At 34.0% G+C, this 12460-nt stretch overlaps 1 protein-coding gene across 4 annotated transcripts in view; it reads left to right on the forward strand.

Annotated features, from left to right (window-relative positions):
- Nucleotides 1–358: 358 nt before the first annotated feature.
- The window catches only part of LOC128265403 (basic-leucine zipper transcription factor A), a 43694-nt gene continuing 31592 nt past the window's right edge, over nucleotides 359–12460 (forward strand). For 2 of the 4 annotated variants that reach the window (XM_053001384.1, XM_053001388.1), the window contains exon 1: nucleotides 359–1125. In XM_053001384.1, the coding sequence (XP_052857344.1) occupies nucleotides 996–1125 (130 nt within the window). In that variant the 5' untranslated portion in view covers nucleotides 359–995. The remainder of the gene's footprint in view (nucleotides 1126–12460) is intronic. The other 2 variants (XM_053001385.1, XM_053001386.1) reach the window with 2 other exon arrangements.

Here is a 12460-nt window from a genome sequence, read left to right on the forward strand (position 1 = left end):
ATTAAATTCCCAGCATAAGAGATTTAAAAATTTACAGCACCATAAATTACTTACACTGACAAAACGTTAACAGTTCACAAATATTCTCAACTTGAAACCTTTGAGTTAGGAGTTTTGTGCTAATTAATGTTCCATTTCATATTTTAATTTTCTCTGGTCATATTGACTACAAGAATCTACAAGTTTTTTGTGACTATTGTATTTTTTGGTTCGTTCAATTATATTGAACTTTAAGTAACTTAAATTGGCCAAGGACCGTGGTCAATTACCACCCAAGTTATGAACCAAGGACATAAGCAAAATAAGCCAATATACAAACCAATTATCGATGTGGTTTCTGTCAAGTCGATATTTCTTCGGGCCGGTCTGGCATCTCTGTGCAACAAGTTGAAAAATAGAAGAAGAAAAATAGAAACAGCGTCCGCAAATAGTGCGCAAAATAGTGTTTTTTTGTTAACGTGCAACATCGACATTGTCAAACAATTAAAACGGTGAATGCGAGTGATAGTGCGACCAAAAACAATGCAAAACACTTGACCACGCAACAAAAACAACTGAGCAAGGCACACACCAAACACACACACATGTGCAGGCACCCACTCGCTTAAGAGAGAAAGAGAGAGCGAAAGTGTGTAAGTGAGTGAGAGAGAAGAACTGTTACTGTAATATAATTGATAAAACAAAAAACGTCAGGAGCAGGAATCCAGTGAAAGAGAGAGAGGGAAATAAGGACAGCCAGCAGCGATAGAGAGAACAGAAAAGGAGGAGGAATTGTTGTTGCTAAAAATAGCAACAAATAGACAGGCAAAGAAGAAGAAGAAGAAGAAGAAGGCAAATACGAGGAAGAAGAAGAAGCGTTGACGCAGGCAAAGTCGCAGCCTTTTGGTTTTGGCCACTTGGACTTCACTCTCATTTTGTCCCGTTAGCCAGCCAGCCTGCTCTCTCGGCCAACAAAAACAAACAACAATCAACAACGACGACGACGGACCAAAACTATGCTTTTGAAATTCACTAAAACCAGTGGCGCTGGACCCTCGTCGGTACCGCTACTGCCGCCCAACCCCTCGCCGGGCTCCAGTTCGTCGTCCATACAGGCAACAACAACGTACGCGGCCCGCGGAACAGGTTTGTAACCCCCACTCTCTTTCACCCCTCTCTTTACTCTCTTTTGTTTTGATTTCTACCTTTGAGTACTCCAAGTTATACACCTTGCCTACTGAATTCCGATCACTGAAAGCATAATTAATCGACTTTGTTCATCTTGGAATGTTCACTTTTTTTTAAACCTTAAGAAAGTATTTAATTTTTCCCGTTTTGCAACAATATCACCAATAATATTAAAACAGTTTTTGACATTTAATTGGCAATTGGTTCCAATAGTTATATCCTTTTATGCTTTTTCCTTTATTGATTTTAAATTGGTATCACAAAATCATTACATCTAGTCCAATTTATAAAGTAATTAATTTAGAAAATTACTATTTATAACGCTTTTAAAGAATAAACAGACTTCCTTTGCTTACTTAACCTTTAAACCACAAGAGCTTATTTTTAAGGTTTAAGTAACAATTTCCGCTATTACTGTATTTGTTTGAAAAAAAAAAACCGAAATCTTAAATTTTTTTTTTGAGGAACTATTATTTCTCGAGTATTGCTGAAGAATTTGTTACAACAAAGATTAAAAAAAAAAAAACAAAAACAAAAAATTTCAATTGGTTTTCAGTTAAACGTTTGAATTAGAAACTAATGTTTGTACTTATATAATCATCACATTCTAATTAACTGTTTAGATTGGCCTTGGAATTTTGATACGCATTTCTTTCTGCCCCTTTCGAACCTGTTTTTGTTTACTTGCAAAAAATTTGGTGGTGAACTTATTTGTGTGAACTTATGTAAATAAGATTAAGGATTTTGTTGTGTTTGCCCATTTTGTGGTCTCTTACAGATGTTTGACTACGCTCATTTTGTTTTTGTATGCTTTTGACGCAAATAGATGGCATACAAAAATAGACTGCCCCAAAAGGTGTACACGAATTTGTTCGTAAAATTATTGCCTCCTAGAAATATTTCTTGATTGATTTCCACCCTCTACCGACCGTCGCCCACATTCGAACTTTCTGCTTATCGGTATCAGCAAAAGTTGACAAAAAACACTATTTGGCCCCCTCAAACACTGCGACATTGAAAACCACGCACGTGTAACCACACACACACGTCTTTATGCTTACACGCACACACACAAGCAGGCGCAATTACATATGTATGTTTACATGCGCGAGTACAGGGATCCCTCAAAAATGGGAAACTTCTGGGGAAAACTGATTTTACTATTTGTTCAAGCTATCAAATATAAATATTTGGTATTAAAAGCCTTTTAGTCTTCAACTAAAATGAAAATTCAATAATTTTGCAGATAAATAAGTTTTCCACCTATGTTATTCTAAAATAAGTCGAAGCTATATCGAAATGGATAGAAACTGGCGACAAAGGCCTTTCGCTTTTCTTAATTCCATAGTATTTTTTTTTTTAATATTAATATTTTAATTCTTGCAAGTTTACTCATAGTTTTACTTATGGAGTAATCACTGTACTTTTACATGTGCTCAATGTTTGGGCTGCCGCTTTTTATTTTGATATTCTTTTAATTGCCGTGCCCTTTTAAATTTACATTTCTGAAAAGACAAGAATGGCAGAAACGGTTTTTCGTAAGCTTAAGTTCCTTGGAAACATCATGCGAATCCTTTTCAAGTTTTTTCTTCAGCTGTTTGCTCGGTATTCAATTTTCCCACCCATTTTTCCGGCCTTCCAACCAGCTTTTTTACCCCACCACCCGCTCTTCTGTCTCATTTCATTCCGCTCTCTTGAGCCATTTGTTTGCTCCGCTTAATGCTCATATAATCAAATTGAATTGAATTGAATTGGATGTTTTTCCAACAAGGTCGCGGCTCCTTGGCAACCTGCTGGAAAACTCATTTAATGGTGTTTCCTTTCGCGAGGGTGTGTCTTTTGTAGAAGGGAAAGCCCACCCGAAAGGGAAATGGAGACAATAGAAAATAGATAAAGAAAAATTAGCAAAGTGTTGCACTTGTTGAGCAAGCACAGTGGTTAGCCGCAACACATTAAACACAAACTATTTCTATAGTTCTAGAATTCAGAATTCATGTTTTGTTTAATATGTACAAAATAATCACAAGTACAATAATATTCTAATAATAGTCGAAGCATTATTGTTACAATTTAATCTAACACAGATTAAACATAAAAGGGTAATTTAATCTCAGGTTAAATATAAACATGATTTGAAGCCTCAATACTAAATACGACTCAATTATTTATAATATTCTTATCAATTTTGTTTCATTTTTAAATAGGTTTTTTATTATTTTAAATTCAAAAACGCTTTCAAAAGGTTTGTTTTTGGGCTACACCCAATAAAATTATTTTAAGTTTAGTAAACGTTAGGGGCGTTTAATACTCTTTGAATAAAATATTTGAAAATGCCTTTTGCTTGGGGACTGATCCATACTGTACGCACGTACCACAGCTGTCCATGATGCATTTGGATTATTTATGTCCAGCTGGGAAGCCTTAGGATGCTGCCTGTAAATGAAGTGGACTTTGTTCCTTCTTCGACACTTCTACGCCGTTTGTCTGCCTGTTAATTGCATCGAAAGTCTCGTGACTTGACTTAGTCAGCAATTGTTTATTGGTTAATTTAATACAATTTTCTGCTCTCTAAATTAGTTAATGATTGTCGGTGCGCAGCTGTTGTTGCTTTGTTAGTCCGGCTTCATGTTGTTTTTCGAATTTGTTTATTTTTCAGTTTAGTATGCAAAGCTCGGCAACGACAACGACAACGACTTGAATAATTTTAACTTAGTTAATCAATTTAATTATGTATGAAAATCGTTTCATTTGTCATTTGTTGTTGTTGATGCGACACTATTATAGTTTGCTCGTATTCTGCTTTGCCCTCAAATTCGTTGTTTGTCTGATTTTAAATCCACAAAATACCTAATGACTTCGTAAGCTCTCTTTCCGCTCTTTTTTTTTTACCTAATTTAGTCTTTTTTTCTGGTTTTTCTTTATTTTTCTTCATTTTTCCTCTGGTTCTCTTTGGCTTTCACCCAAAAATTTCTATGGCAAACGATTTAAAGTTGACTTTTTGTTTGTCTCTTTCTTAATTTTTGATTGGATGTCTGATGCCTGAATAGTTCAAGGGTTTTTCTATTTACTCAGCCGTTTACAACTAACTAACTAACTTAACTTTTCAAATAAAACCAAATTTGACTCTACATCTCCTTTGAAATTTACTTTATAAATTAAGAATTATTGCCGCCGAGCTTTTTGTCAAATGCTTTATGAAATTAATGTCTTAGTATGAAAAATACCAAATACTGACTAATTGCTTTCTAATATTAGTAATTTGTCAGAAACAGTTGGGGCAAAACGAAATTAAATAAAAAAAACTACACATACCTAAATTAAAGGGTAACTGATAGTCGCAAAAACTTAAATTTTATTAGGCATTAGCAAGAATGCTAGCCCACCTCAATTATTTTGTTATTGCGACGCCAGCAGACACGCACAAAAATATGTATGTGGATAAATGATTGGGAGGGGAGATATATGATAAATGTATATATGGGTGGGAGCAGGTGAAGCAAGTTCATTGTTGTCCCGATGTCGATGCATCATACAAATAAACTTTTCGTTCAAAACAAAATGATTAAACTTGGTTTTTTTTTTTTTTTTTGACTGCTCGAGAGCATCACGTTTTGCTGATTGATATTATTTCAGAAATGGTTTGCTGAGTAAACGAAGCAGGAAGTAAGAAAATTATGCTTTAGTTATTAGAACCAAGTTTTTCAATTAATTTGTATTTTCCGCGTGGGAAGAACTATTATTTTAAGTCCCAAAAAGGAAATCGTTGTTTTTCTTCAAGGTAAAAATTTCTGCTGCATCTTTAAATACAAACTAAATTTAAATTAAGATATGTATGACAAAAATTTGTATTGAATAGATTAAAAAATCCAGCTATTTTAGAAATTTTGACCGATTTATATACATATTTTACAAAATAAAATAGCTGAATTTAAAATCCAAAATACTTAACTAGTTTATTTTAAATCTCCCCAACCTTTGTCTTCTCCACCTGTACTTCTTCGAGTTGTTTCTTTATGGTTCCCTCCAAAAAAAAAACCTTAAACATCCAAGTGAAAAATCGAAATAAAGATATTTTAACGGCAGTCGGCCGATAAGTCCGCTCCGAAATTTATATATGCCCCCATTAAATGAATTTTGCCATGTTTTTTGGGGCTTTCTGTTTGCTTTTGTGTGTTGCCTGGTGTTTCATTAAAGCCCTGCGACAAACAGGAGACAATAAAATGCAATCAGAGCGTTTATGGAGGCATAATTTTTGATCCAAAGCAAATCGAAATCAGTGGGACCGTATTGTGGCCGGATATTGGTTGAAATTGCCAACGAATGACTCACTGTGAGCACTCAAGACTTTTTTTTACTCTGGTATCACCACCACAACTACATTTCACTATTTATTCTAATTAAGTAATAAAAGTAAAAAACTGAAAAAAAGAACCACCGTGAGAACAATAACAATGCCGATGATGATTGGCCCAATTCAAAAAAAAATGCGATATGCAATTAATTAATGAACGCTTTGAATTTTCATTCTGCGTTTTTAATTACACAATGGGATAGAGGAAACGTTTCCTTATTTAAGTGTGGGGAATCACATTCAACACACATATAGTTATGTGTTTATTTATTTTCTTTTCTCATTCTCTTTTTCGTGTCCTTTCTTCCTTAAAAAAATGATTTTTTTAATATTGGCTTTGAAACGATTTAAGCTTTTACAAATATTCATACTTCAACAATGGCCACTTGATTTATTGTGCATTCCATAAATAAAAGAACCAAAAATGTTTTTTAAATGTTGTTATATGTAATACAAATCTTCTTATTTTCACAAAGTCTATAGTACATAAATTTTTGCTCATTCATTCATTCGTGTGGATTGAGTAACCAAGTATTTCATGATCATTGAACTAAAATTCTCCGCTTTTTCGTTGTCATTTGGTATGGCATTAAATTCCATTACGTTGCTAGATTATTCCACTGCAACGAGCAACAAAAACGCGAGCCCACAATTGTCTAAGGTCAAAACGCAACGCTGGCAAGCGTTTCTTGGAAAATTGATCTAGTCCAGAAGCCGGCTTTCCGTTGAATTCCATAGCCCTTTCCCCTGCCGTTTTGCACTGCCTGTCTATATCATAGAACTCAATTGACTTTAACGTTCACTAAAACAAATTTGTACCTAATAATATTAATATAATAAAGTTACAAAATATATTATTCTTAAATTTGTTTTAGATTTAAATTTTTTATTTAGAAAAACAAAAAAAAAATTCAAACCATTTTTCTTATTATTCCAAATTTAAATTTTCAGCATCATCTTCATTTTTGAAAAAAAAAATCTTTGCAAATACATTTGAAACCATATCTTTTCTGGAACAAGTAAACCACCATAGATTTCAAATTAAAAAGGGAAAAGTTTGAATTTAACATATAAACAAACAAAGTCGCCTCTGTTTTTAAAAATGTCTCTTTTTTTTTTGCCAGTGTAGGGGGGTTGTCCGGAAATGCCGTGGAGTGAAAAACTTTTCTCCGGCTTTTGTTGTGACGTACACGAGAACGTAGTTCGGTTGTCGTCATTCAGGTGAGTCCCCCGTGCGATAGCCGGTTTGAAAATGCATCGAAGGGTGAAAAGATGATAGGCAGGTGCAGGGGGGAGGCCAGGTGAGATGAGGAGGGAAGTTTCGCAAGTGAATGGGTCGACGGAATGAATATTAGCGTTAGTAATTTATTGTTATGCAGGTCGGTAATTGGAAATTGGAAGTCTAGCACATATGTACAGTGCGTCTCACAATCATATCCGATCATGGTCCATGGGAATTCCTTGAATAACAAATCGCCCAGGATTTCTTATTCATACCTTTATTCATAAATGACTCAATACTGCCAGAAAAAACAAAAATAAACGTTTTTAATTAATTAAAGCAAACATTTTACTTAATCCCACTAACTAACTTGCAATGTGATTCGTAATAAAAACATGATTTAAAATTAGTACAGATAATTACATTAATTATACGAATTATAAAATCCCCTCACTGACTATATAAATCTTTAATTTAGACTAAGTAACAAATAGTTTCAGATGAGTTTCAGAACTCTTCCAGAGCAACTGAATTCAATAGATTTTACAAAAGTTTTTTTTTTTTATAATTGAATGCTTTTTTTCAGCTTGAAATACACGATGACACTCGGTCAGGGCATTTAAAAGTTCGTAAAGCTAACCGATTTTTAAGATTTTACTGTCAGTCTTTGAACAGTTTAACCCTTTGATAAAACGCTGTCAGGCTAAAGACCCCGACGGTCGATATCTGAGTGGCGGTTTTATTTTCACTCCGATTTCTGGCACGCCAATCGAAGGAATCAGCCCAAATCAATTGTCTTGGCCGTGACGTCAGCAACTGGCACCAATCGACACTGCGCCGCGAACGTTTATTAATTTATTAATTTATGAATTATAATAATCAACGCCGATGGAGCCAATGAATCGAGACGTAGGTCGGATTTTGATTCATGCCACAGCATTTATTACTTAGCAATGCAGGTCTACAATTTCACCAAGTTTCTATTTGCTTAATTAAGTAATTTAAATTCTTATTAAATGAAAATTCATTTGAAAACAAAATCATTTTTTTTTTCAAAATAATTAAAATGGAACAACTTTGCTTTTAATTTCTAATAAAAAACAAAAGGTAGTTTTAATACAATGAAATTGTAGTAAATTCCTAAGTATTCAAATTTCAATTTAAGGGTTTTTGGCTTAAAAAAAAACATTGAGCTTTTGCTCACATATTCAAAAAAGCATTATATAATTATTTTTAAATATATTTTATTTATTTTTTGTAATTCGTATTGAGTATATCATCGGGATTGGGCTTTTGGCAATAGTATTAATATTGTCTTGTATCTATCCAACTCGCTGGCCTTGAACTCTTCTCGTGTGTCATTCACATCGGCGAAACCAAATGGAAAAAAATCAAAACAAATACTTACTCGGCAAGGAAAAAATGCAAAATGTTGAAGAAATGATAACTTGCAGCAAATAACACTGGTTTATTATACTCAAGAAAGAAGAAAGACCTGGCGCTTGGTGTAGTATATTTTTCGTTTTCCCTAATGTCTGTGTCAACATGTTTATTTATCTCTTAACATTTGTAAAATCAGTATCTTGAACGTGACTAAACAGCATTCAGATTGTATAAAAAACAATGTTACAATTGGAACGGGAATTTCAATTGAAGGTATGTTTAGAATTTAATTTTAATTGTTATAGATAAGATATTTAGAATCGAGTGGTGTTGCAAAGCAAAACTCGAGAAATTTAGTAATTTGACTATAAGATATTCGCTTTGCATTGCTTGACTTAATACAAGAAAAATATAAAGTATTTTTACCATAAATTATGCAGTATAATGCTAAATAGTTTTATAAATTATTTTAAAATAATTGAAAATATATTTTAGATATTATTACCATTGGCTAAATTAATTCTATTGTATTGTTATATCATTTCTGTGCTCAAATTTTAACAAATAAACAACAAAATAAATGTTATTCAATATTTTTCTTCTTCTGATTACTAACATTTTCTTAAATTAAAAACAGTTTACTCAAATGTTTTTACCCCTAAATGTTTTTGTTTACTTTTAAAACAACACAATAAAATAGTATATCGAAAAGAGAAAATACGGAAATGCCGATGATTCTCACCTGCCAGATAAACCTGAATTTCGCATACGAATCTTTTCTCCTGCGTTTCGGACTCTTTTTGCACTTTGAACAGACACAAATCATCCAAATTATTTGTGTACATTGGCTGCGGCTTGTTGTCTTGGCGTTTTCTGTTTTGGTTGACGAGCCCCAAATATAATACAAATTGGGGAGGGGTCCAGCCTTTGGCAAATATGAAGTGGGGTGTGTGTGAGATAGGTTTTATTTTCTGGGTGTGTGTGCGAGTGTGCCAGTGTGCGAATGTGTGTGTGTGTGTGTGTGGGGGGGCGGTCTTGGTCCATCGACTCTAATTGAAGTCGGAGCGAGATGACAGTATGTGGGGTAGATGGGTATTTGCCTTGTTGTGTGGGTGGCGACACTGAGCCAGAAACGCATTTGAAATCTTTGTTTGCCTATTTACTTTCATTATTTAAGTGCTAAACGAACGTTTTTCATTCCCATTCAACAGAAAAAAGTAACACAATTAAAAAAAAAAATAAAGAAAAGAGGTCTCTAAAAGTGTAACACAATTGAAAAACAACTTAGAGCCACTTAAGACGAGTTTTCCGACCCTTTGGAGGGGTCTCCTCCTCACATGAGTCGAAAATGGCTTAATTTGAATATGAATAGGCTGAAACTGTCCAAATAACACCATCATAACAAGTGCAAATATCGACTCATTTGCATAGCTGGTTGTGAAAAGGAAATTTAAGTCGCGCCATAGATCGGTAGATCAATTAACAATACTTTTCGATATAAATTTATTGAAGTTCAGCTAAACTATTTAGCGAATTTAGCGAACCTATCAACCAAATTCCTTGTTTTCAAAGATTCTGCGAATATAGTTAAGATAAGAGCTCTCTTCATAATTTTTATTATCATGTATTTTTATAGTGCTTAGGGTATGATCAAAGTCCAAAAATAGAAAATAATTAAATTGTTGTTTATTTTTGGTGACACTACCATAAATTAAATATTAGGACATTTTGACCAAATTTTATTTGCCAAAACCCTTAATTTTCCCAAAATCCCCGACATTCTACGAAAACCGGTTGCAAACATAGCAAATAAACACTGGGCGCCACTTTGTTATCATCAGGGGTCAGCAGAATCGCAGAATAAGAATAAATAGAGGGAACCTAACGAAACTTACCTATTTGAACTATGTATTTCGTATTTTCCTTCTGAGCATCTTTTCTTTGCTCTATAGTTTAGATGTTGTTGTTCTGTTGCGTAAATATTTGCCTTTTGTATATAACGTTTTAAGAGATTATGAATTTATGCTCTACCTTGAGTGGGGGCTTTGTGCTGGCGACCTCTGGCAACGACGGCACGTGTAACGCTCGATTCGGGGAGTCTCCAAATAAAGCGGTGGGGGGAGCCCTAACTTACAGCAGTACTACCATACAATGTAGTCTATCTGCGAGATAATTGGGATCTCAGCTCTGCGAGGCAAACCAAACCAAATCAAACCAGATCGCATCAGATCGCAAAAGTAGTTCGCATTCGCATTCGCATTCGCATACGCATTTTGATTACGGCTATTGCTTCCTCTTCCAAGCAGTCTGCGGCCGGAGTTTAACGATCAGAGAACCCATACTTACCATACCATATCATACTCGAACCGATCAGACAAAGTCTTGCAATTAGTGTTTTTTCTTTTTTTTTTTTGGCAAGCTAAATCAGCGATTGCCATCGGTCAAGTGGTTTTGGTTTTGTAAGTGGTCAAGGCTGGCTCATGCAGTACCCTTTGTTTTAATTTTACTTTTCAATTTAGCTCAGAGTTCCTTCAAACATTTTTAAAATAAAATATTTTTGATGGTATAAAACCTTGCAAAATTAAATTCATTCGCGAAACTTTTAGAATAAATATGGAAAATATTTATTTAAAAAAAAAATCAAGCTAGGAAACATTTGGTTTGGGATTTAGTTGCAAATTGAGATTTTTAATTTTTAAAAATTAACTGATATTAATCAAATTTGTATGTTGTTGATTTAAAGTCTCGGAAATTTATGTTTTCTCTACGTAAGTTAAAATTAAAGTTATGCAAATCTTATTTGAAACGGATCCAGATAGGATTTTCGCATCTACGAATCCAAATGATAAGCTTTAAAACCGCAGAGCATGCACAGGTCGTTGGTATACTGCATAGTTAAACGTGTTATTGTTGTTTTTTTCGCTTGGTATTGTGAAATTCGCAGCGCCGACTTCTACTGTACACATACATATGTATATACACATGTTATGCGCTCACCGCCGAATGTATCTGTATCTTTTATGAGCTGGGCGTGAGCGGTGTCTGATAAGATTTTGTTTACTTTTCGCTAGCGGGCCGTCTCGCTATTCTCTCGATTTTTCGGCCCTGCCAAATAGAATACGAATTCTATGAAAAATGTTAGCGAAAAGTAAAAAAACGAATACATGTGATGATGACTATGACGAACATTGCGATCTGCTGGATGATTTGATGGCGATTTTTGATTGAGAACTGCGATTGAGCAGGCCAGCATCTTGAAAAATACGCTGGTCGCTGCTTCTGCTGCTGTTTCTGCCTCTGCTTCTGCTTCTGCTTCTGCTTCTGTTGTTATTGTTATTGTTATTATATTATATTATTTTTTTTGTTTTTGCTGATTGCTGGCTTTTTGTTTTGGCCCAAGTCACGTGATGAGCGCGTGCCTCTGTTGTCCGCGTTTTCTGACGTGCGCGCTGAATCGCCGCTATCTCTCCTCTCCATTTCTCCCACTTTCTTGGATTCTTTCGTCCAATATATTCTTTCCTTTTTGGCTTTGATTATTATATTATTATTTTTGACAATCTGCGGCTTGAGCTATTTATCAAGTGTTTCAGAAATTGTACTGATTTTTCATTCATAAAATCAAATTATTTCTGTCATTCATTGCAGAATTCAAACTAAAATTAGTTTTTTTTCCTTTTTTTTTGTTTATTTTGTTTTCACCTAAACACTATTTTGGTTTTGATATTCCATATTTGAATAACAAAAACTATGTATCTTACTGATCTGCCTTTCAAACAGAAATCTTAAATATATTTTAAAATCTTTTCATTCATAAAACGCTGGCTCATCTTTATTTTAGTATTGTTTTTCACTTGGGGAATGCAAACTATGTGGAATGATCAGGGGGCGTTTAAAAACGCTCTAAATTTTCTCCGATCTCTTACTATACTTCGTTGTTTTTTTTTTTTTGTTTTTCGAAGACTTTTAGATGAGAATTATACGCTGTGATGTGTATAAACAAAAACAATAATAAATCGCAAAGCGCCAAAAAAAGGCAGAATCGAAAAACCGCAGAGGCAGGAAAATATAAGAATGCTCAGATGAAAGAATTGAAGGCTGTGTGAAAAGAAGAAGATCTATAATAGAGATAGGGAAAGAGCAAAAAAAGAGGGGCTGGAGAAACATATTATTTAGCACATTTCGTGACATTGCTAAGAAGTAGTCATCCATTTTGCCTTATGAATTGATGAAAACGCACGACAAGCAAATACAAATACATACATCAATTAACAGCAATTTATTCAGTTCTTGATTAATTTACGCTTCGTTTTAGAGGCATTTTCTTGATTCATTCTCAT

This window comes from Drosophila gunungcola, unplaced genomic scaffold (genome assembly GCF_025200985.1).
Source record: "Drosophila gunungcola strain Sukarami unplaced genomic scaffold, Dgunungcola_SK_2 000122F, whole genome shotgun sequence".
Lineage (NCBI taxonomy): Eukaryota > Metazoa > Arthropoda > Insecta > Diptera > Drosophilidae > Drosophila > Drosophila gunungcola.